The sequence below is a fragment of the Phalaenopsis equestris genome, unplaced genomic scaffold (genome assembly GCF_001263595.1).
Source record: "Phalaenopsis equestris unplaced genomic scaffold, ASM126359v1 Scaffold000263, whole genome shotgun sequence".
Taxonomy (NCBI): domain Eukaryota; kingdom Viridiplantae; phylum Streptophyta; class Magnoliopsida; order Asparagales; family Orchidaceae; genus Phalaenopsis; species Phalaenopsis equestris.
This window is the reverse complement of record NW_018164705.1, coordinates 827328-851756: the sequence shown is the minus strand read 5'-3', so window position 1 is coordinate 851756 and position 24429 is coordinate 827328. Positions and strand designations below refer to the sequence as shown.

At 32.4% G+C, this 24429-nt stretch overlaps 2 protein-coding genes across 6 annotated transcripts in view; one reads left to right on the top strand and one right to left on the bottom strand.

Moving 5' to 3' along the window:
• Positions 1-2828: 2828 nt before the first annotated feature.
• On the bottom strand, positions 2829-16202 carry LOC110024633 (kinesin-like protein KIN-UB). Its single transcript, XM_020724706.1, has 4 exons — positions 15882-16202; positions 14162-14262; positions 13887-14009; positions 2829-3122 (listed from the first exon to the last, which is right to left on the bottom strand). The coding sequence occupies exons 1-4, from the start codon at positions 16057-16059 to the stop codon at positions 2871-2873; spliced, it is 654 nt and encodes a 217-aa protein (XP_020580365.1). The 5' UTR covers positions 16060-16202; the 3' UTR covers positions 2829-2870.
• A 5199-nt stretch (positions 16203-21401) lies between these two features.
• Positions 21402-24429, top strand: part of LOC110024605 (DEAD-box ATP-dependent RNA helicase 13) — a 48823-nt gene continuing 45795 nt past the window's right edge. For 4 of the 5 annotated variants that reach the window (XM_020724667.1, XM_020724666.1, XM_020724669.1 and 1 more), the window contains exons 1-3: positions 21402-21611; positions 21799-22009; positions 22108-22407. In XM_020724667.1, coding sequence (XP_020580326.1) covers positions 21820-22009; positions 22108-22407 — 490 coding nt within the window. In that variant the 5' untranslated portion in view covers positions 21402-21611; positions 21799-21819. Of the gene's footprint in view, positions 21612-21795; positions 22010-22107; positions 22408-24429 lie in introns of all 5 variants that reach the window. The other variant, XM_020724668.1, reaches the window with a different exon arrangement.

The following is a 24429-nucleotide window of genomic DNA, read 5'->3' as shown; positions in this document are numbered from 1 at the left end:
TAATAAAAAATAGGTAAAAAATAACATTATTGCTTTTAAGAGTAGGTGGCAACCGTAGCCATAGAGAGAGAGTCGATCAGGACTCCCCCACATGGACCAAACCAGTCCAGGGTCCCCTCCCCACCCCGTGTCACGTTGTCATTCATCTTCTTGAAGATTCTGAAAGATCCAACTATTTTAGGCTAATCTTTCCCAAAAAATCTTATGAGAAATCCTTTTATCTTCGAACCGATCCACACTAGATCTTAACAATACAATTATAAATCATGTATGTCATTACAAAGTACATTATGATAGAATAGTACATTCTGATAGAATAAATACTCATCATCTTTGGCACAACCTGAACTAGGCATAGATTCTCACAAAATAAACTTCTAGCCATTGAATTTGTAATTTGCTTCAGCTCCTCGTACTAAGATGGGCTCAAGTTAAAAACAAATTCTTTTAGAGAAATTAACTCTAGAATGAAATTTGTGGCATGTTATACCACTTTCAGTAGCATCCACCCAATAGATAAACTGTCGGTCACGATGACTGCAATCTCTTTAATAAGGGTAGCCCATTTTGAGGTATCAACTCGTCGAAAGCACTATCTTCTAGAACAATCAATACTAATCCATCGCAGTCCCTCATGGGCGTTTGAATCAATTGTCTCTTCCTTAGCAGCTGGAAGTTGAGACTCCTCTTTGAAGTCTTCGTCATCTCTTCATTATTATCAATTTTTTCAACTACACCTTGATAAGTAAAAATATCATTCTCATGTTTGGGTAATCTGATTCAACAAGCCCAAATTTGTAGCATTTGAAATACTTCCTGACTAAGAAGAATTTGAGAATGATGCTTGGCTCGACCTATTCATCTCTCTAAACTGGTTTCTCCTCAAGCAAGGATGATTTGGGTGTTCTCTTATTGTCTGATTTTGGGGTTGAACTTTGTTTGTAAGATGTGGCGGCCACCGAAATAGTTTGCCTCTCCACATTAGAAGCTAGAGCTTGAGCATCCTATAATGTCCAATAAAAGTGTAGCTCGATCGCATTGCCAATGGACAATCTAAATCTCCTCATATATCAATTTATGGTTTTCTCCTCGGGCTCCACTAGCCCACGCTTCAACATAAGCGATTAGAACTCAGTTGTGTACACATCTTCTAAGAAACTTCTTGTTGCAACTGATGCAGCCTCAAGAATGTCATAAATGTAATGAAATGGTATACTTGCGCTACATTTGTTGTTTCATCTTAGACCAGATAGTAATTTTACTCTCTCCTTCTCGATATAGAATAATCTTTAAGATCTCCCACAACAAAGATGCACTATTCTTTAATTTAATGAAAGCCAGTTTTATCATTTTGTCTGGTGGAATTTCGTTGTTTTTAAAGGCATTCTACTGCCTTGATCCACTCAATGAACTCTTTAGAATTCATGCGACCGTCAAAATCAGGCAAGTCGATTTTCACTCCAATATTTTAGGTTCTTTGATATTTCATGTCAAATCATCGGGTAGTGGTTCTACATCACTAGAATTTGTCTAGTGTAAAGGATTCACTTCATTCTTTTGATCTGGCAATTCATTGTGATGGTTACGAGTGACTCCTCCCGATTGTCTCACCTCTCGAAGGCAATGAGCATTTTTTTAAAGATTTTCTGTTGCATATCCACCATAGAAAATTTTTACCACCTCTTTATGAATTTCCCCTCGGCAACAAAACGTCATTTCCTCCTGATTAGGTTTCAGACCTCTGTCCCCAGTGACAGGGCTAGAGTTTAGATTAGGGTCTGAAAGGAGGTGTATGGGTGTGGCTTAAATTGAAAAGAAAAATTGGGGCTGATTAGGAAACGCTGACGGCTGTCCCAATACAAAACACAACAAAAATTGAAACCTAACACGACCAAAGCAAAATGTATGTCCTAAATAATTATGAGTTGCCCCACTCAAATTGAGTTGTCGTTCATTGGCTTGGAGGGTCGGCCGACTCCCCAGAAGCCTGGATCAATTCTATCCAGATACGCCCAGAAGCTTCATGTGCCTCGACAGACTCCCGCGTCAGCAATTGCCCGAATTTAAAGAGTAATGTTGATAATTTAATATCAAATAGGTTATGTTCGCCAATTAGATGTTTATTAAGAATTTTTTTCTACCTTAGCAACTAGATTAATATTGTATATAATATTGAATCAATCCCAAATCATATAAAATTTGCTTAATATCAATTAATATTTCTAATTTGATAATATTCTAAATTCATATATATCATAAAAATATTTTTAAATCATATTTTTTTATAAGCATGTGCATTTTTATTAGTATAAAAATATGTCAGTCTTTAAAAAATATCATAAAATACATTAGAATCAACTTTATGTGGTAGGAATACTCTCATTTGGAATCATAAACAGACCAAAATTTATGCATGAAAGCTTCCAATAAATTTAATACTTTTATTAAGGAAGTATAAGGCATTTTTAAGACCAAATTTTTCATTGCAAACCTTGTAAACAAATACCTACAATGATAATCACACGAATCAAGCATTTAATTCACTATAACAGCAAGTTAGTTTTTTAGTCCCATCAAATTATACTTCCTAGAAAAGAAAAACTTCCAGCAGTCAAAAGAACAGCATTTACTAGCATCTTCATGCCTTCTTGGCATTCAATGTACCATAAAATCTCGACAGATGCAAGATAACCTTTCAAGAGATATGGATTTTCCATCACAACACTAATCTTTTTCTAAATATTTCACCTTGTTTATGAATTACTTCGCCCTTAGTATGCATGCCTGCTTAGTTGCAATTTATACTTTTTGCTTTTAAGAATGCCAGAATTGATCACTAGATAGCAAATATAACTTTCATAATCTTATGATTACATCAACAGTAAATCAACAAACAAGCAACGGCCCAAGTTTAAGGGAAGGATCAATTGACATGCCTGCAGATAAGATATTGACACGGTATCTTGCAAAGGAGAAGTATTAGCAAGAATATCCTCCATAGCTCTAACCATGATTCCGCGTTGAGAAGGATCATCCTCTCCAAGTCGACCAATGGTATATGTTTTTCCGGTACCTGTTTGACCGTAAGCCATAATTGTCCCATTATACCCATTTAATACACTCTGCAAAAGTAGATTAACGCACAGAATGGATTCAAAAGGACTATACTTACAGGAAAAGACAGAAAAATGTTAATCAAATGGGATACCTAGGATTATTTGTATTAGTATGTACAGTACCATTCGAAAATAGCTATAATGAAAAGGATCCGGAGCATTCAAATATGAAATTGCAAAAGATAAATCTGAGAAAAGAAGCACATAACACCTACTTTCAAAAGCAAAATGAAGCCTACTTTCGATAATTAATTATTTGCTTAACTTACTTTAATAATGTTGCAACATTTAAAGATGTAATGGAGCAAGCCTCACTAAGAGTTTTTAAGAAATTAGAATGAATCTAATTTAATAATATAATTGGCAGAAGGAACTCCAAAAATGCACACTCAAGCTTTGGAGAAATATTAATGTAGAGTTCAACAGACTCCTTAGATTTTCACACAAATCAAGCCTAGCAATGATGACAATAATAGATTGAACTTCACTCCAATGAAATAGTATATTCACTACCATTGCAACAATGCTTTTTCCACTTCCTATGCAACTATTAGTGTGAACTCTAACAAAAGCTTTCCAAATGCTAAAACCCCTTCCCTGAGTAGAAACACAAGGTTTATGCTTGTCATAAATGAAAAACAGTTGCATCGCATAAATTTTCAACATTTGATCCAGGAGGTTCTCAAGCACTTCCAATCTAACAAGTCAACTGCTTAATTAGTTTGAACTGACCAATGTAGCCAAAAAATCCCGCATTCAGAATGGGGTGCATCCTGCACGTTCCCAAAAGATTCAACATGGCTGTGTGTTGTTTAACATAATGAAACCTCCAAAATTAGGGTTGTTCTAAATAAGGATTTTATCATGCATGACTAACTATTTTAGAAATTGATTTATATTATATGATCTTTCATGCTTCACAAACAAAAAATTTCAGGAATCTTTTTTTTTTTTTTTTTTTATAATTAGTTTGGCTCTCCATCTTCAACTGCATCTTTACAAGGGAAATAATTGATGAATGAAATAGATTTTCTTACCTGGTTGTAGATGTTTATATGCTTCCTAGGTGTTAAGTATATGCCAGGAACCGTGGTTGCCTTGTTGATTCAGTTATTGTTCCTTTCCTTTTATTTACACATCCCCAACACCTGCTAAGGCTGCTATCTCTTTCCTATCTTTAGTTAAAAAGTATTTGGCAGCAATTTGAGAGAGAGGTTTCACACTTCGCCACATAGAAATTTTTTTTTATATTTACCTATTACAAGATCTTTCATCTCTTGTGTACTTGAATGAACTTGCATCTTGCGGAATGAACAGAAGCTCTGTCAAAATTTAGTTTCATTTGGTTCCTTTATGATTAATAAACAGAATGAAAAGCTAATTTTTTAGATAGTAAATTTCTTCGTGAATCTTTGCAGGCATGATTTTGAATGGTTTTCCATTCCAGCTAATTGCTTTGTCTTAAGAATCCATATAGTTGTATTGTATATTTGACTACTCCAGCTTCTCTTTAGATGACCTGGGAAGCCTGGACATTGGCACTGTCATGCAACAATTTTTTTTTCAAAGCCAAGGGTTATGTTTGCCCTACATCGAAATCTATACCAAAGTTCAAATAATCAATGTATTTATCTCTGCTTGTGTATTCATGAACAATTGAGCCATGGATATCAAACATTACCAACTTAAGCGCGAATTAAACCATCTGCAGGGTCTAGTAAGTCAAAGGGAAGTTGCACAAGTATGCACTTGCACGAATGTTCTTTACGCTCCTTTTTACCTTTCAAGTGATAATGGTTCGTTGTTCAAGGATGGAAGAACACTGATGCAGTGATGCACCTATAAAATAAAGACTTAACACTGATCCAACGAAAAATGTAAATTATTTGAAATTCAAGATTGGGGAGGATTTTACAATACGCACCGCCTGTTCAAAATTTTTATAGAGTTCCACCTAAGTTTCAAAATGCGCTGCATTAGGAGGAACAAAAAATCTGTTGCAAGGCCCAGCCTGGCAATCCATGAGACTACGACTGATGGTAATTCTAACATGGCATTCAATAGGCTAGCTACTTGAAGAATTCCCGTAATTGGAATCACAATGAGAAAATAGTGGAAGTCGTAAATATACGTAAAATTTCATTATCAGTGAAAGACAATGATTACATGAAGATGCGGTTGTAAAGAACTACCTCCAGTAAAACAAATAGACAAAATACAGAAGCAAGCTAGGATGCATGTTGAGAGAATAATTTAGTACAAAAAAGAAGGAAGCAAGCCCGAATTTGAGTACCTACTGAGTCAAGAATGTCGATGTCGCATGAAGCATTATTGCACATAGCTTGTGATCAAGTACAGCTACGAAAAAGAAGAGAATTTTTTTTTCCTGTTTGAGCCTTTGTAAAAAAATGCCCAGATGGAATCTTTTTATCCAGTAATCCAAGAAAATTTACGAAAGAATCTTAAGACGAAACATAATTTGAATCGACACAACCTCATAAGAAACATGAGCGGCATTTGAGAACACCTTAGTAGCATTACAGGAAGAAATTAAGGTAGGAAAATGCGAGTTTCCTGGATGAGGATCTATATGAAGATACCAAAGCAATAGGAGACGGAACTGGAATTAAACAAACTAAGAACAATACAAGAAGGGATGGGCTCAATAGGGGAGGCATCCAAAGAATGAGAAAATTTCATACTAGACACGATTATGGAGCAATTTTCAGCAAAATGGAAAGATCAACTTAATATAAAGTATTAACCACACAAACATTTTCTTCGAGACTACGATAGATCAATGGAACTATCATGAACAATATGACCATTATAAATTGTTTTCATAATTTTGAATTAACCTTCAAAAAAGTGGCATATTTTTAATTAAAAATTTTCCAACTTTGATAAAAAGAGAGAAAAATCTGAAATTCAACATTCTATCAATAACTGCATATAGGAATGCAATCCTAATCTTCCTAAGAAAAGGAATATATAACAATTTCAACTAGAACACAATCCCGTAAACAGGAAAGAGAGTCTAGCAGTAGAGGCATACTAGTATTAATTCACCAAAAATAGATCCCGAAAAGCAAATTGTAGATTGATTGATGAACATTAAAATGTGAAAACGACGCATACAGGGGCAATAGGAAGCTCATGAGAGGTATCAAAGTGTACAGATAACTTTAATATATACATAAAAAGGCCATTCAAATAATATGGTTGCCGATAGAAATTTTTTACTGACTGTTTCCAATATAATTTGAATAATCTGATTCTAAGAATCAATTTTTAAATATATGACGGTGATCAAAATATTAAAAAGAATAATCAACAATGAGAAGTAAAAATGATAGGGGCATTTACATATAGAGGGGGGAGGGGGGAGGCAAAACGTCATGGAAGACACCATAGGGTATATAGAACCAAAGATGGTGTGAGAAAAGAGGTTGCAGTGATGGGTGAGCATACTGTTAAATCAGACACTGCGAATGCACGAAGACCAGCGGGCAGCGGACTAATAACTATGAAACAAGAGGGCCAGCTTTACAGAGACATGAGGTAGGCGAGGGATGCGAATATATCAACATTACAGTATGTTGCGAAGTATGCACATGTTTTATTATTTATTTAAGCATGCACTCTGCATACATACCAAAAAAATTTTGTTTTTAACTAAAGCGAGCATACTGTTAAATCAGACACTGCGAGTGCACGAAGACCAGCGAGCAGCGGACTAATAACTATGAAACAAGAGGGCCAGCGTTACAGAGACATGAGGAGGGCGAGGGATGTGAATATATTAACATTACAGTATGTTGCAAAGTATGCACATGTTTTATTATTTATTTAAGTATGCACTTTGCATACATACCACAAAATTTTTGTTTTTAACTAACACTTTAAAATTTTCATATTTAAGGTTATAACACTTTGGTGATAAATCAATGCATGAAAATATGTATTTCACTTTTAAAAATTAATAATGATGATGTTTTTATAATAATGTTAACATTTTGAGTGAAATGCAAGTAAATTTGAAAGTTTGGTGTTAGATATCTAAAAATATAATACTTGTGTGATATTTACGTAAATGACCTATTTTTTAATTTCGTTCACAATTTTAGACTAACACTTTAAAATTTTCATATTTAAGGTTATAACACTTTGGTGATAAATCAATGCATGAAAATATGTATTTCACTTTTAAAAATTAATAATGATGATGTTTTTATAATAATGTTAACATTTTGAGTGAAATGCAAGTAAATTTGAAAGTTTGGTGTTAGATATCTAAATATATAATACTTGTGTGATATTTACGCAAATGACCTATTTTTTAATTTCGTTCACAATTTTAACGTAAATATATATATATATGGAACCTAAACTAATTTGTTTGGAAGAGCCAAAAGCATCTGTGTAAGCAATTTTTATTTTGATACAAAATTTATAAAAAATTGTAAGGATTGCTTTAGTTTCATGCATTGGACAATGCTAACTCTTTCACATAAATATTCAATTTTCATTTTCACGTGGCCATTAATTGAACTGTTCTAACAAGATTGATGCATCATAGACCATTTTAAAATAGGAAATTTTACATACATACCACAATTTTTATTACATATAACTCCTTGATGTCATAAACTTATACATGAAAAAGTGTATTTCACTTTTAAAAATAAAATAATAATGATATTTTCATATGATGTTAAAATTTTAATGGTATACGTATAAATATGAATGTTTAGGGGCTAGACGTGTGAAAACATAAGAATGTTTAGGGTTTCTAGATGTAACTACATAATAATTGTGTTGTATATGTATGTTAAGGGCTCTTTTAGAATGCACTCCTTTTACAAATAAATAAATACACATTTGTTAAGCATTAAATGTTACCCCACAATTTTTCTAATGACCATCTCCTTCATTATTAGTTATGTAAAATTATATTTTTTATGTCAAGCTTAATAAATCAGTTAAGCCTCCCTTCCAAAAAAAAAGTTTGATATTTTTTATGTGAAAATTTAGGATTGAAACAACTATATATGAAAACACATCCATATCCTGCAACATTCAAGAATATATATTTTTTTAATGAAATTAAGTTCTATTGTTTCAAGGAAAATTGGAGTCAAAGAAGATTGGAGTTGCCCACCCACTCAAGGGGCAAATTTGTTCAGCTTCATTAAGGGAAAAAAGGGGAAATTGCATAGCTATTTACAAATCAACCGCCCTCTGTCATAAATTTTCAAATTCTCACTCAAATATCAAAATTCATGGTAAAACCCCAACCTTAATTTTTCATTTTTATCAAATTCTCAATAGTTTGATCACGGCACGTGTAAATACATCGGTTCGGTAGTTCAAAAAAATCATCCGGGTGATTAATTTGTAAATATCAATGTTTCAAGTGGTCAGTATGTATGTATCCCAAAAATTATTTATCAAATAATCATATAATTAGTTGTTTCAAAAAAATGAGTTATTTGATTTAGTACATAATCCTACTATATGATAAGAATGTAAAGTGCTTGATAAAAACATTTTGAATTTAAATAATATTTTCTCCTTTTGTGAGAAGTAGAAGAAGAGTTTGTCATGCGTGCAACGTCGAAGATTACTTAATCATGTCATGAAGTCTACGAAACTTACATATTCCTAAACATAGCCAAAGATATTTGAGATACGGTGAAGCAAATACGCTTGAAAGTTTATGATGATTAGAAAAAAATCTAGACCGCCAAGCCCAAATAATAGTCAGATTTTGAAGTAAAGAAGAATTTGTCATAATGACAAGCAAGGTGTGTCACGTGGGAAAGTAAGAGAGTGCAAAAGTTAGTAGTCCACGGGCAAGTAGTTATAATTAATAAGCGGGTTGCACATACTAGTGGCAAAGCGTATGAGTGCTTGGATAAATATGACAGAAAGGTAAAGCCATGAAGGAGGCATAGTGTGTGGCATTTCGACAAACAAGAAGAAAGAAAGAAGGCGCAGAATGGGGAAAGATGACTGGTGGCTAAAGCTTTAGCACTTGTGATAATATGTTAAGGTAATTAAGAACTACTTAATTCATTCACTATAAACCAAGTGCCCATAAATAAGCTGATACAAGTGGTAAAACAAAAAAGAAAATAACAGAAAAAAGGAAATAACAGAGAAATAAAAAGGAGAATATCCCCAACTATGAGGAAATGCCATAGAATTGTAACTTTAAATATATAACAAAACCTCTGCAAAAATAAGGGCAACCAATATCAGTTACTTTATAAGGGATACTTTAATTAAACTAAGTTTGATGATTGAAATATTTAGAGATAAAAGAAAATATACCAAAACACCTATTCACTGATGTCTATATACTTCAAGTCTTCAGGAACCATATCATATCAATGCTAGAATATGATTACAAAGACAAAATAATCATCTAATATCTTAATGTAGTAACAAACTAAATGATTTCATGTAAAAAATATCCATCATCAAACAAGTGCATTGCAAACTCATAACTTAATTTATATTCAAATGGTCAAATCCCAAGTCAAATAAATTTAAGAAAAAAATAATACTTTACTTCAGTTAAAAACTGGATAATTTCTAGAAAAAGTATTTCGTCTATGGTTGAGAGTTTTATGCAATGGCTTAATCACTTACATTGATAGATTGTTTTATATTTTGATCATCAAAATCATAAATATCTACGACCTCAAAAGAAGCTAAGGCCAAAATATGGAGTGGATTCAACTTTTCAAGAGAGCACAGTTGTATTCAAACATTGCGCAGTTTCTAAAAACAAACATGCCAGTGCAATAACGAAGATGGCAATCATATTGCACATGTGGTTAAGTAAATGAAATTGAAAATGGCCGCACTGCTTTATTGATTTGGAAATGCTTACATTTCATCAATAAACCACACGATACTTTATGGGCAAACAAGTAGAATCAACAAGATCTAAAGTGACAATAGAATTATTTAACCTCAACAATGATCAAGTTGAAAGTAAATCTCAACCAAAATGGATCTCAAATACCCTTCAATTGTAGATCACTTATGGTTCAGGTATTTGAGCATAGACAATAATACAGGAATTTCAAAAACATCAACAAATTCAAAATATTCAAGTGAAATCTACCACTCCTAAGCTTAAAAAAATAACACATCCACTATCTACAATATTCTTTCAAAGGTGACTAATGTAAGATTAATCTTGGGTCCTTATGAGTGAGTGATTCGCCGCAACATGATGTCATTAAATTCTAATCATGGCAAAACACGTAACTTTTTCAATGACTCGAATCTCTTAAATGCTAAATTATATAATGTATTTATAGAGCACAATGCTTTATGTCAACTAAAATCAACTTATTCCTCATAAAAAATATACATTCCAGGTTTACTAGATTCCTATTGATAAGCATACTTAGGTCATGTTAGGTAGATTGTTATATCTACCTAAATAGACCACAGTGTTCGAAAAACTCAAAGCAGCTTAACTATGGGATATCGACCGATGTTGTCATAATCTCCCCCCCACCCGCCACCGCCCCTCCAAATCTAAATGCAATAAAGTTTCTCAATTTTAAAATCAAGATACTACTACCATACACTATGCATATATCCTTTAATAACTAGCCCTAATTTAATGTTTTCTCTCTATATCGAGCAAATAAAGTTTCTCAATTTTAAAATCAAGATACTACTGCTATACACTATGCATTTATCCTTTAATAACTAAATTTAATGTTTTCTCTCTATATCGAGCAAAATAATTAACCTGGAGAACTTGCACCTACTTAAAACCGAAAACTAAATTAAAGATTTCTCGCAAAGACGACCAAAATAGATTAACTTGCACCTACTTAAAACCGAAAACTAAATTAAAAATTTCTCGCAAAGACGACCAAAATTTCTAGATGACGTCTTCTCTAAAATCGAACCTTCTTTGAAATTTTGACATCAAACGCTTACCTCTCTCAAGTGGGCCAGGTAGAAATTTTCAGAGCTCACAAATAAATTAGTTTATTAAAGCAATTATCTCCGATATAATCTCATGTTTGTGGGTCATTTTTGAAATGTACTCTATAAGAACCTTGGCAATAAACTTCTCTCTTCAATTGCACGTCATCCATAGATGGTCAGACTTCAGCAATAAATAAAATATTAGTAGATTTGTCATGAAGTTTGATAGAAGATTATAAACTGAATTGGGATTTGACGCCTCGTCTGATTAAGTTTGCTTGTAACTTACTTTACAATATGTATACTGCTATGAATTGCTTGCAAATTTAATCTAATTATTACTAGTTGTTAGCATATAAAGCCTGAAAATTTAAATGAATCACTAATTGCATATAAGCTGATCAGTTTCCCAACATTTTTGCATAATAGAAACATCATTTACATAAAAGTATTCGCACTAAAGTTATTGTTGACTATAATTGTTACCATGCTACTAAAATGAACACAAAAGCAATAGGAGTTCAAAGAAAGAGATTTGGTTATGGTTTGAATGTGCTCTAAATGAACTCTGTACAAGAAACATGAAAGAAATTAGCTGCAAAAAGAATATATCCTTATAATTTTGAAATTTTGGAATGAATACATAGTAACAGAAATTTTAAAGGATTCAGCTATTAGTGTAAAAATTAATTTTATTAAATTAACTCTATAGCATGAACCACCAACTGTAATTAAGAGTCTTCTTTCTCTTATTCTCCCTCTACTTCTAGTTTAACATCCAAAAACAAGTTTGTAAGTTCTTAGTCAAAAAATAGTAATTTAGGCAACAATGAAATCTACTTCCCACGGTGATTCTCGATAAGATTGTTGACTTACTAATGGTGGTTATTAGAGACCCAAGTCCGAAAAAAATTCATCATCTGATGGTTAAAAATTATCTTTAAAAGAGTCTCATTGCTTATATTGGAGCATACTGGAAGAATATCAATGGCATGGATCAAAGTTGAAAATTTTAAATTGTTGAGAGTTGATACAAAGCTCCGGATTCGCAATCATAACAAATGAAAGCTTTGGTGCTTCGGCGACTTCTTTTTAGTACAACAAGCCCTTAGGCACTTCAATTATATTATAAGTCACATTCCCCTATCAATTTGTAGTTTGTGGTAAATTTTAATATGGTCCAACTTGGTTAAAATCAAGTAATTTAGGCAACAATGAAATCTACTTCCCACGGCGATTCTAGGTAAGATTGTTGACTTACTGATGGTGGTTATTAGAGACCCAAGTCGAGAAAAAATTCATCATCTGATGGTTAAAAATTATCTTTAAAAGAGTCTCATTGCTTATATTGGAGCATACTGGAAGAATATCAATGGCATGGATCAAAGTTGAAAATTTTAAATTGTTGAGAGTTGATACAAAGCTCCGGATTCGCAATCATAACAAATGAAAGCTTTGGTGCTTCGGCGACTTCATTTTAGTACAACAAGCCCTTAGGCACTTCAATTGTATTACAAGTCACATTCCCCTGTCAATTTGTAGTTTGTGGTAGATTTGAATATGGTCCAACTTGGTTAAAATCAGCTATTTTGAACAGAAAAGGGACTGATCATATTAGCAAATAAAAAAAAAGAGTGATTAGGCATTGGATCTGAGCATGAATTTTCAAGCTTTCATATAAGAAAAATATCTCCTGAGTTGGGATAGATCTAGGATAAAGATATAATTTTGTATTATAAAATCTTTTTATATTAATTTAAATTATATGATAATTTTTTATCCTCCAGAAAAGATTATATGTATTAAAAAGCTCAAGTACAAGTAGCATGCCCCTTAGATCCAAAGATAGAAGCCCTGAGTTCAAGCCTAAGAGGCTGTAACTAGCCTTGTGTTCTAATTAGTAAAATATTGCGATTTAATTCTATCCTTTAAGAAAAATATGTAATATTTTTGTACCTTGCCCCTTGTCTACATCACGGGGACAATTTTCATTGTAGGAGAGAGTAGTGATGAATGAACTGAATCTTTCTTTAATGAATTTGAAAAATCTATGTGTGCAGTTCAAAGAAGACTCCCTTTTTATTTTTGCATTGTCATTTTTTTTACATGTTGGTGTGCTTGAATCATCTCATACCTTGTATGGTGAAATTATATTGCTAGAGACTCATCGCCATATTTTTTTTCAAAGTTCGTTTTTTGTTACTCCTTCAAAAAACATCATTATTAGTATTTATTTGTTTCTATTAGATGACAAGCATTATTGTCAATCTTAACATGTTTGATTCTACAGGAGTTTTGCATTAGAGCTACCATCTTCAACATAAAAATTCATAAAATTGAATAGTATATTTGATTCATTCATCTCTGAATTAAAAGGAAGAGCAACTAAATAAATCTATAAATTCAATGAATAACACAATTTTTTTTTTTTACTTCGCGCCACCACGAACAAAAGAAAATATTTGATTCAACAAGTGCATGCAAGAAATACAAAATTTAAGCATAAAGGGCCTTCTTAAGCCAATGACCCCAAACATTTAAGATTAGAAGATCAAATCATAAAATGCTATATGACAAAATGAAAAACACCTAAAACTTAAAACAGGATTTTATAGCTACATTATGCTTGAAACATTTTCACGAAGAGATCCCTAAGAGTTGAAGTTTAATTTTCACAATTTACCATTGACCTTGCTGCCAGTATAGTAATATCAAACTAAGAGATCAAAATTACAGTATTAAACGGTGGAGCACCTGATTATCATGGTCTTAATTACATGGTGTTAGAAGAGCAAAATCATTTACCTCGACTACAGGTTTTGCAACGACTTCATAAACTCGCTTTTGAGAAGCACTTTCTGTAAAGACCTCATCAAATCTATAAGATTCAGATTTCCAATTATTCTTTCTTAACTTCAACCTCTTCAGCTGCATGCCACAAATTCAAGCAATTACGACACATGTGAAACATTTCAATCAGAATAAAAAAAATCATTATAAAGATTATTAAAAGAAAATTACAAATTTATTAAAGTTAAAGTTGTATAAAATAGACAAAGAATAGGAGCAGAATAATGGACCTCAGGCAGTGACTCGACACAGTCAATAAAATCAGATTCATTAGAGAGGTCCTCGGCATTTTTCGGGCAAACTCTAACAGCAACTCGAACTCTTCCAGAATCTAAAATAGCATTAGAAAACTGTCAATGAATTGTTAATAAATGATGATCAACTACATAATCAAGATATCATGCCCGTTATTCTATTTGCATTAGCAAATTCTTATGATGATTTGATCTGAATCTAACCTTAACTGATACTAAGTTTCCATTTTAGACAGGTAAAATAAAGCAAACCAAGAAGTTCTAATATTTACATCAAAAATAAGATATTAATAGTCCAAGAGAAAAAAAGAGGAGCTTTAAACCCGAAATTTAAAAGTTTATGATGTAGCTGATCCCAACTAAACCCTTACCAAGGCCGTGGAAAAAATGATGATAACCAAAACAACTTGTTCTTATCCTTCTAGAATTCACCATAACCTTTTCGCATGAGTGAGAGACACGCGTACGTAGATTTTCTGAGCAATTGAGATGTACTTAAAACATAGCAAACATGTAATGTTCTCTTAATAATCAAAATAACTTGGTTCTCAAATGCCTGGTTTAATAAACAAAGGCCATATATATTAAATATTTACAAGGCTCAAGGATTGAGGAAAAAGGAAATTATGAAAATTTAATGTAAGAGATAGTTTTTTTTTTTTTATATATAAATGGATTGGGACTCGGTTATGGAATTGGTTTGAACTCAGGCATAGAGTTTAGCTCGCAAGTGTTTGTATCGTGAAAATTGAAAAAAATCAAGTTACTATTTTTGAAACTCACCTTCATAGAATTAAAAAAAAAAGTGAACTTTGAGTTTGACAGCTTCCTAGTTACTTATTTAATTCTATTTTTTGAATAAAATAATAGTAAAAATAATAATATAAAGTTTGTGAGGAATAACTAACATCTTTACTTTCAAATAAATAGATAGTAAATTAAAGAGCATATTAGTTAAAATAGAGGACCTTAAATCATAAATAAGTAAGAGAATTTATTTCATAAGTGAGCCATGCAAAACAAACAAGAATCATTGACGCCCACTTCAAAACAAACTGACCCCTCCCTTGCTTGTGCGAAGCTTGCAACCATAGATTAAACTAAAATACACTGTCCAAGTTTATCATCATTCCTACTATATACCTTAAACAAGAAAAAAGGGTACACATCCTTCGAACATTACTGCTCTTCGACTTTAACCTGCCATGACTAGTGTAAAACACGGCGAGCCCAAAGCTTCACCTTGGAATGTCTTGCATTTTGTTCATACGAATGAAGTCAGCCTAGCATCACAGAGATCTACAAGTCGATTCATAAGTTTATCTTTCTTAAATGTAAAGTCCGAGCGGGAGTGCAAACTTTGAGTGGGGATTTACTGTCAAACAAAGCCTAAACATTAATTTAAATCCTACGCAAAAACCCTATAAATACTTGTGAGATTAGATTTTTAAATTGAGAGGGTTCTATCAAGGGTTAAGACTTCGTATTATACATATCTAGCCAGATATTTCTTGTAGCAACTAGGTAACAGCCACCCAACCGCCTGTTTCCAATTCCAACACCGATTAAGCCCCAGTTCACCAAACTACATACAACATAATATCTCAGAAACTAAAGCTCGACCATTAATTAACACAGCAAACCAAATGCCTCAAAAAAGCGGTAAAAGATAAATAAATACAGAGGAGAGGATCACCGGCATCATCAACTTCAAAGGACGTCCTCGACCCTATGCTCATTGAACGTTTCCCTCCGGACGGCTTCGGGCGTACGAGCGGAGGGTTCCCACCCCCACCGACCATACCAGCGAGTTTCGACGGGGGTAACTGCCTTTCGGAGCGCAGAGATGCACGGGATTGAGGAACTGAGGCCATTAACTATGGCGGACGATCGAAATCAAGGGGAACTCGAAATATAGAACTGAAGAACCCCACGGCGCTTCTCGAAAGACGAGAGACTTCGCGGGTTCCGCGTCCGCGTTGAGGCCGGCACGATGAGCAGAACCAGCGTGCTGATATGAAAAACATCCCTGGTGTAACGAGTTTTTTATTTGAATTTTGAAGCCAGTGGCTCTCTGACAGTTGGAATAATATTACCTGCCGAATATATAAACATGGATTAGATGTGAATAAGTAGTGTTATTATTGGAGTTGTATTGAAGAGCAATATCACCTTATTTTTAATTATTTAGAGTTTTTAATTCATTTCTAATTTTATTATATGTGGGCATGAGTAAAAAATGTATTTTATAATTTAAAAATATTATTTTATTAATTCATGTGATGGAGGAAGCGTCGCTTTCACGACAGGGTCTATTTTAAAAATGATATACCAACTTTTTAAGCATGTTTAAAAAAAAAATTTTATTTAAAAATTAGTTACCAAATACATCAAATAAAAATATTTTTTTAATTAAGGAAATAAAATATCTCGGCCAAATCTTTATAATTCATGAGAATTGAAATGTGGTAAACATAATGTATTTGAATTATCGCTTACTTGGTTGGTTGTAAATATTACTTTAAAATATTAAAAAAATGTTATTTCTATCCTGATTTTTGATAAAGATTTCTATTGTGCCCTCGAAAGACCTCGTGATTTCTTATGCTCCGTCAATACATGCTAAGATCTGCCAACTTTGTATATTCGCTCTTTTTCTCTACTGCAATAATGATAAAAATAAAAGTATATAATGTATCAACTTTAATGGAAACCTTTAACTTGTGTGTTGAAAATGATGATCACAATGATATAAAAAAAAAATTTCTCTATAAAATATCTCATGCTATGCATCGGGTTCGAAAGATGGTATTCCCCTGCAATATGGGGGTATGATGAATGTATATAATTCTATTTTGTACTTGTAATAAGAGACTTTTTTTATGTATATAGTAAGGATAATAAAGATAAATACAAGGTAAATTTTATTTCATTAAATAAAAAAATATTAGAATCGTAATATCCATTAAGGGAATGGAACAAAATCTTCACAAAAATAAATAGGTAAATAAATAAAATAAAAAGTATTAACTATAAAAATAAAATCACCCAAACCCAAAGTAAATACAATGGCCAATACATAAAAAATGTAAAGAATATAACAAATATGAAATAAGATGCTCCTGAGGTGAGGGTCCGTCATGAACGACCTTATAAAATTTGTTACAACAAAATATCAATAAGTAAGTTTGATAAATTAAACTTAATAAATAAATGTTATTTATTAGATCATAAATAGCAACATATTAAGACATGCAATATGAGTAATAAAAAATATGTGATTTACTATATATACATTGGTGGAGTAGCGGATGGATCAGGTAGTTTTTTTTTTTTTTTTAATGATAATATAACATGTTTTGAATTAATGCCCTGTACTTGATAACCATGCTCGATCATTTAATAAGTTGTATAGTCAATGACTTAAAATAAAATATTAATAATTAATTTTGGCAGACAACCTAAAAAAAAAGGTAAGCAACAACTCAAAAAAACATTACATATAAATATATAATTAAGAATTATTTAATGAATTTTATATAAACAATATGAAAACTAATATTAATACCTTAAGTATGATTATAACATGAAAATTTTAACTATAATTAACAAGAATAATGGGAAAGCAAATTAAACATTATAAGTGCAAAATCAAACCAAATATGTAGAAACTCATGCAATGATAATTCTTGGCTGATGTATTCACTTAATGAATAATTAAATAATTGTACAACTTGTTCGTAGCGATATAAATGAAGCACACGAGCCTAAACTAACAATTATAAATATTAACTATGAATCTAATACAAACAATGATAGCAAAACTCCTAAAAATGTGGTTACATTTAACCTTTAACAACTTTCATTGACTCATGCATATGTATTGGTAAGATAGTTTTATAAGCAACATTCCCAACCTTCTCTATGATCTCATATGGGTTAACAAGTCATTGGCTCAACTCCCTAGATTTTCCAATTTGTTTGACACTCCCCGTCAAAATAAACTTAAGAAAAATAAATTCTTTCGCTTCAAATTATACTAGTCTTAGCATCACAATAATCGATACTAGTATGTAAGCTATTATTGCAGGTAAAATTTATCATATGTAAATGCATTTTTTTAATTTTCACAAAAATGAAACACACAGAGTCTAAGTAGGACTTATATGATTTAGATAATTCTTTTTATTTGTCATCTACATGGGAAGGAAAATTTATATTGAATGTTGGTTGAGTACCCAAAACCTGTATAACTTTTCTCCATTGTCTAGATGTGAATCTATTGTCTCGATATGAAATAATGGACTATAAGTCTCAGCGTAGTAACACCATTTCACCTATATAGATTTTTGTCAACTTGTCTATAAAATTCATTTGTCTGATGCGTAAGAAATGTGCATACATAGTTAGTCAATCAATAATTAACCATATAAAATCATGACCCTGCTTTGATCTTCGTAGTCCAATCATAAAATATATAGCAATGTCCTACTTTTCAATATGATATGAGCAATATTAACCAACTGACAAGTAAGACACTTTACCATGAACTATAATACAATGTGCTTCACCTTGACCATCAGAATAATACTTTAAGCTTTGGATACATCTTCTTGTTTCCTATATATAATGTATACCCTGAATAACATGTCTCATGCATAATTTATTTTTGTTAATCATTAACATTAAGACCGCAAAGTTTATTATTATATCTCAATACCTTTTCTTCATCAATCTTATATTTTCTATCTAGTATAGATTCACTTAGTTTAATATTTTATGAAACTCTACATCGCGTGACAATTCTTCTCGTATTTTATCCTTCAAAGTTGGCTTAATTAACATCTAATTTAATATTGCAAAACTTCCATAATTTGGCACCTCTGTTGGCAATTATAAATGCTTCATACCTTTTGTTAATTATTTTTATCATATAATGACCAAACTAACAGTGTCGCAACCTTCCCACTCAAATCGTCAACAACTATATTGACTTTCCCTGTGTAAAAATATGCATTGAAATCATAATCTTTAATGAGCTCAAACCACCGCCTTCTGCTTAAATTCATCTCATTATGTGTGAAAAATATAATTTAAGCTTTGGTGATCATTGAACATTTCACACCTTATTATATATAAATAATGCCTCCATATTTCAAAAAAATGCAACTATTGTCAACTTCAAATCACATGTCAGATAATCCTTCTCATTATTCTTCAATCGCTGGAGGCAAAAGTAATTGCCTTCTCATTTTACATAAGCACACATTATAGTCCTCTCAACGATACATCATTGTAAATACGGAAACCTTTTATTCCAAAGGAGATATTTAATACGCGAGTAATCATCAAGCATGCCTTTAATTTATGGAAAGCTCCCTTAGAACGATCTTTCCATTCAAAATTCACTTCATTCCAAGCCAATCTGGATAAAGCCACTATAATACAAGAAAATGGCTCAATAAATCTCATATAATAACTTATTTGACCTAAAAAACTCCAGACTTCTATAAGAGTAGTTGGTCAGTGTCAATCAATGATTTCTTTAACCTTATTGAAATCTATTGTAATGTCTTCACTACTGATCACATGCAACAAGACACTTTGATGATGTGACATATAACTTGATCTCTTTATGTGTCTTTAAAATGATGTGACGATGATCTGCAAGATGAGCTTCATCACTATATTATACTAGAATGTCATCCATGAAGACAATCAATAATCAATCCATAAATGGTTTAAAGATTTTGTTCATAAAAAACCTAAAATATAGCAAAAGCATTTGATGACCCCAAATACATTACCACAGACTCATAATTCCCATATTTGATATAAAAAATTATCTTTGTCATGTCATCATCTTTAATTCTTATATGATGATAATCCGAGTGTATACAATATTTTAAAATACAAAGGCCCCCTTATAGTTGATCAAAAAGTTCATCATTTCTGACAACGTGTACTTATTTTTTTATTGTCATTGTTGAATTCTCAATAATCAACACATATACTTAAAATTCTATTTTTCTTATTAACAAAAAACACTTGAGCTCTCCAAGGAGAAATATTTGGCTTCATAAATAATTTTATTCAATAAGTCTTATAACTGACTCTTTAGTTATTATAGCTTCTTAATTGTCATATTGTAGGATTCATTTGTCCTTGATATTGCACTTCATATTAAATCAATAGAGAATTCTTTCTTCTTAGAGGCAACCATATATAATCATTTAAAAAAACATTTGGGCACTCCTTTATTATTGATATATCGTCAAACTTTTTTTGCTCATTCGTGATATCACTGACTTGAGCTAGGAAGGCTGACTTAAGCTAGGAAGGCTAGTACCCTCTCACTGATATTTTGAAGGTGAACTAGAGATGTTGAATTCAATTAAAGCAATTTATAATTATAAAGAGAATAGATAGTCAATCTATTTCTATAATAACTTCAAATTCAGTTAATGACAAAACGACAAAATTCTTATGATGTCTCCATCACACAGTCATATTCACACAACTATTTTTATCAATCATCACATGAGGCTTGTTGGTAAAATGATTGATAAGACGTTAAACATCCTAAACGAGTACAATCCTTCATATCTCACAAATTTTTCATGAAAATGAATGTGATGTCTCATATCAAATAAAAGTTATGACAAATTATTTTGGATAGATAACATACAAAAATTTATAATCATTAACACAAATATTAAAATTATCATTTAACTCAATAATCAATAATGATTTTTTTTCTAATAGTCATATACTTTCGTAGACTCTAATAACGATATTGTGGAGCTTGAATTATCAAGACAGGAACTTGTTGTCAGATGTATAAAAATTACCCATTAAATTCATTTAATAACTAAATTCATCAAATAAAAAAATTGTCATTCAATTTCATAAAATTTTAATTCACAACAATTTATTCATACTTATACTTTTATAACTTTTAGAATATAAAATAATTTATTATCAAACAAATTATTTTTTAAGCAATAAATGAATAGTTATTTAATTATATTAATTAAGAAGAACCTATATTTTTATTAAATAGTTTGAAACTTTAAAATATGTTTTATAAATTAATAGTTTAATCATAAAATAATATTATATTTATTTATATAATTAAATTAATAATTAATTATTAATCAATTAAACTAATAAATTAAGAGTTGAATAAAAATAAATTAAAACCCTAAAACCCATCTCCACCTTACCCTCTTCATGCCCTAAACCCTCCCTTATGCCCCCTCCCCTGCCGGTTTCCCCCACATGGCCTACGTGAACAAACCGTCGCGATACACTCGCGATTAGAGCAAGCTGGGAGGCAACGGCGGTATAGCGGCGTACAGAGACAATTGAAACTTCCATCTCTCTCATCCTTCCACTCCGCTCCTACCAGAAACCATTGAGGAAGGTAAGCCTGTTCGCTTCTTCGGTCGTCCCGGATGTACTAAACACGCCAATTACATGATTCAGTAAATCCGGGATTTACGGCCGAAATTCGCGAAATCCGGATTTATCTAAGTCAAATCCTGGTCTAAATCTGTTGCCAGCAGCCTAATTCTGCAGGATCTGAAGTTGTCTTTTTTGTTGTTTAGCAGGATATTGTACAGTTGGATGCCATGGCTGAAGTATCTTTGTGCCCATCTTCTATTTCGGACGGCGCAATGAAGAATCCAAAGAGGAGGAGCAAGCAGAAGATTACAAATAACTTTAAATCTCTTGAATCTGATCGCCCCGACTTTATTCATTGGAATCAAGTTGAGAACAGCGGCGACTTATTCGCTTTTCTTTCCGACGGAGTTGAAGGAGGTTTTTCATCTGATCTTAACCCATGATGATTATTATTATTTATTATAATTCTGATATTTTGTGTATTTCTGTCATTCTCAATTCTTTTGAGAAATCAGGGTTCCTTTCGTTGGAAGAGATAGATGAATCGGAATATCGTCTATTCGGTGGAACATCGGATATGGAGAGCGAGAAGAATAAGAAGGAAATCACCGCTTCCTCTAAGTCGAAGAAAAGGAAGCGGGTCAATGCCGATGCAGAGTCAGAGGGGGACGATTCGTACACAGTTAATATGGGAGATGAAGAAGAGAAGGGTAGTAATAAGAAGAAGAAGAGGAAGAAGAGAAGTAGCAAGGATCATGAAAATATCGATACGATACATGGTGGGGAGCCAGACCGTTATAAAGGAAGGGCTGAAGGTTTGCCTACCTTTTTTTCATGGCCAGTTTTATTTAATTAAAGGCTGTGCCTTTTTATTTGCATAGTTGCTACTTAGTTTGTCTAGCTTTAACAGTTTTGAGATTTTAATTAATTTTATATTTAAAAAAACAACTGCAAACTGAAAACTGTAGATTATACTTAATTTTGTATTACTTATCAACTGCATCACAATTTATAAGCCACTGAAATCATAATGATTTTCCCGGTTAATGGAGATACACTTATGAATAGGAAAACCTAAACATAAAAGAAATAAAAGAAAGAAACCTGCCAAAATTGGAAAAAAAAAACAAAATAGTTTTTTGGGTTCGTTAATCTCGTGATCGCGAGATTCATGGCATGCAGACCCACCTACCCGTGGTAATCTTACGCCCCACATTATTTTTCTAGGAAAGAGGAGCTATTTTTCTTCCTAGGAAGCTACCGGAATCGGTCTACCACAATTATGATAAATTCATTGTCTTACTATCTGAGACAATTATAGCATAAAATTATGCTGAGACGCACTCCAAGCAACTCTAAAATCTTACTATCTGAGACAATTATAGCATAAAATTATGTTGAGACGCACACTTATCATTCCAAAGGTTGTCCTGATAAAATAAGTAGTCATCCTTTTTTCTAAAACCAGAAATTAAAATGCACATAAATGGGTATTCTCACGAACTATTTTTCCCACTTCTTGTACCTGGCTCGATGCATTCGATAAATAGGCCTGCTTGGAGGAATCGGTTTTGAAATGAAATCTATGATGGACTGGACTACACTCAAGAGCAACTACCTAAGAGATAAATTTTCACTCAAGACATTTCACAACTCCAACAATGATTGTCTATTTTTGATATTGGCTCCTCAATACTCACCACATTATAGGACAATTATTGTTAGACTAATTGATGTCTCCATCATGGGCTCAGTTTGAATTACTAGTATCTATTCGTCGTTGGCTGGAAGCTGATACTTATCCTTTACATCTTCACTTTCTCCCATATTATTGTCCATTGCTTCAATTGCTCTTTACTAGATTGAAGTAATCATATTCATGTTTGGGCTATCTGATTCAATGCACTCAAAATCAGCACTTTCTAGTTGTGATAGACTTCAGAGTATTGATTGTCTTCTCTTTTCCGCCAATCTGAACTTCTTTTTTCTTGGGTGGCGTAGGTTGAGATGCTCCTCTAGGTATACTTTTGCTGCTTGATCCAATAGGTAAATCTTGTTTGAAGGGCAGTGCCAACCTAATACTGCTTTATTGTCTCTCCTTCAGGGCTTCGTCTGCACATCCTTTAATGTTCAATAGGGCTATAATTGGACAACATTGTTGATGGACTGTATTAATCCTCTTAGATATCGAACTATGATGTTCTCTTTGGGCTTCACTAGCTCATACTTCAAGATTTGCTGCTCGAACTGAGCTGCGCACTACTCTAATAGGTGATTTTTTTGCTGCAAATGATGAAGTGTCAAGAATATGTTCTGTCTGCATTGCGGTGGAAGGTGCATGCGTTGCAACTACCTTTTCTTCTTAAAGCAGGTTTTGATTTACCTTTTCCCTCGCTGACATAGGCATTTCAAAAATTTCTACTTTAATGACGCAATATTCTTTAACTTGATGATGACAAGCTTTACCCTTATGTCAGGTGGAACATCTTTGTATTCAAAAACCCGTTCCACTGTCGAGAGCCACTTAATGAATGCGTTCGGATTCATGTGACCATCAAAATCTGACAAATCAATCTTCATTCTGAAATTCTGGCTCCTTCGTTGATTTTTCATGCCAAATTATTGGGGTATTTGTTCTTTGTCACTAATTTATAGATGAAAGCGATCACTTCCTCCCCTCGATATGGTGAGTCGCTGTTGTGGTTATGTGTAACTCGCAAGATTACCTTTTCTCGAGTGCGGCAAGTCTCTATGGTAGTTAAAATGATTTTTTACTGCATATTCTCCACAGTAAATTTCTGGATACCTCTTTGCAAATTTTTCTTAGGCGACATTAT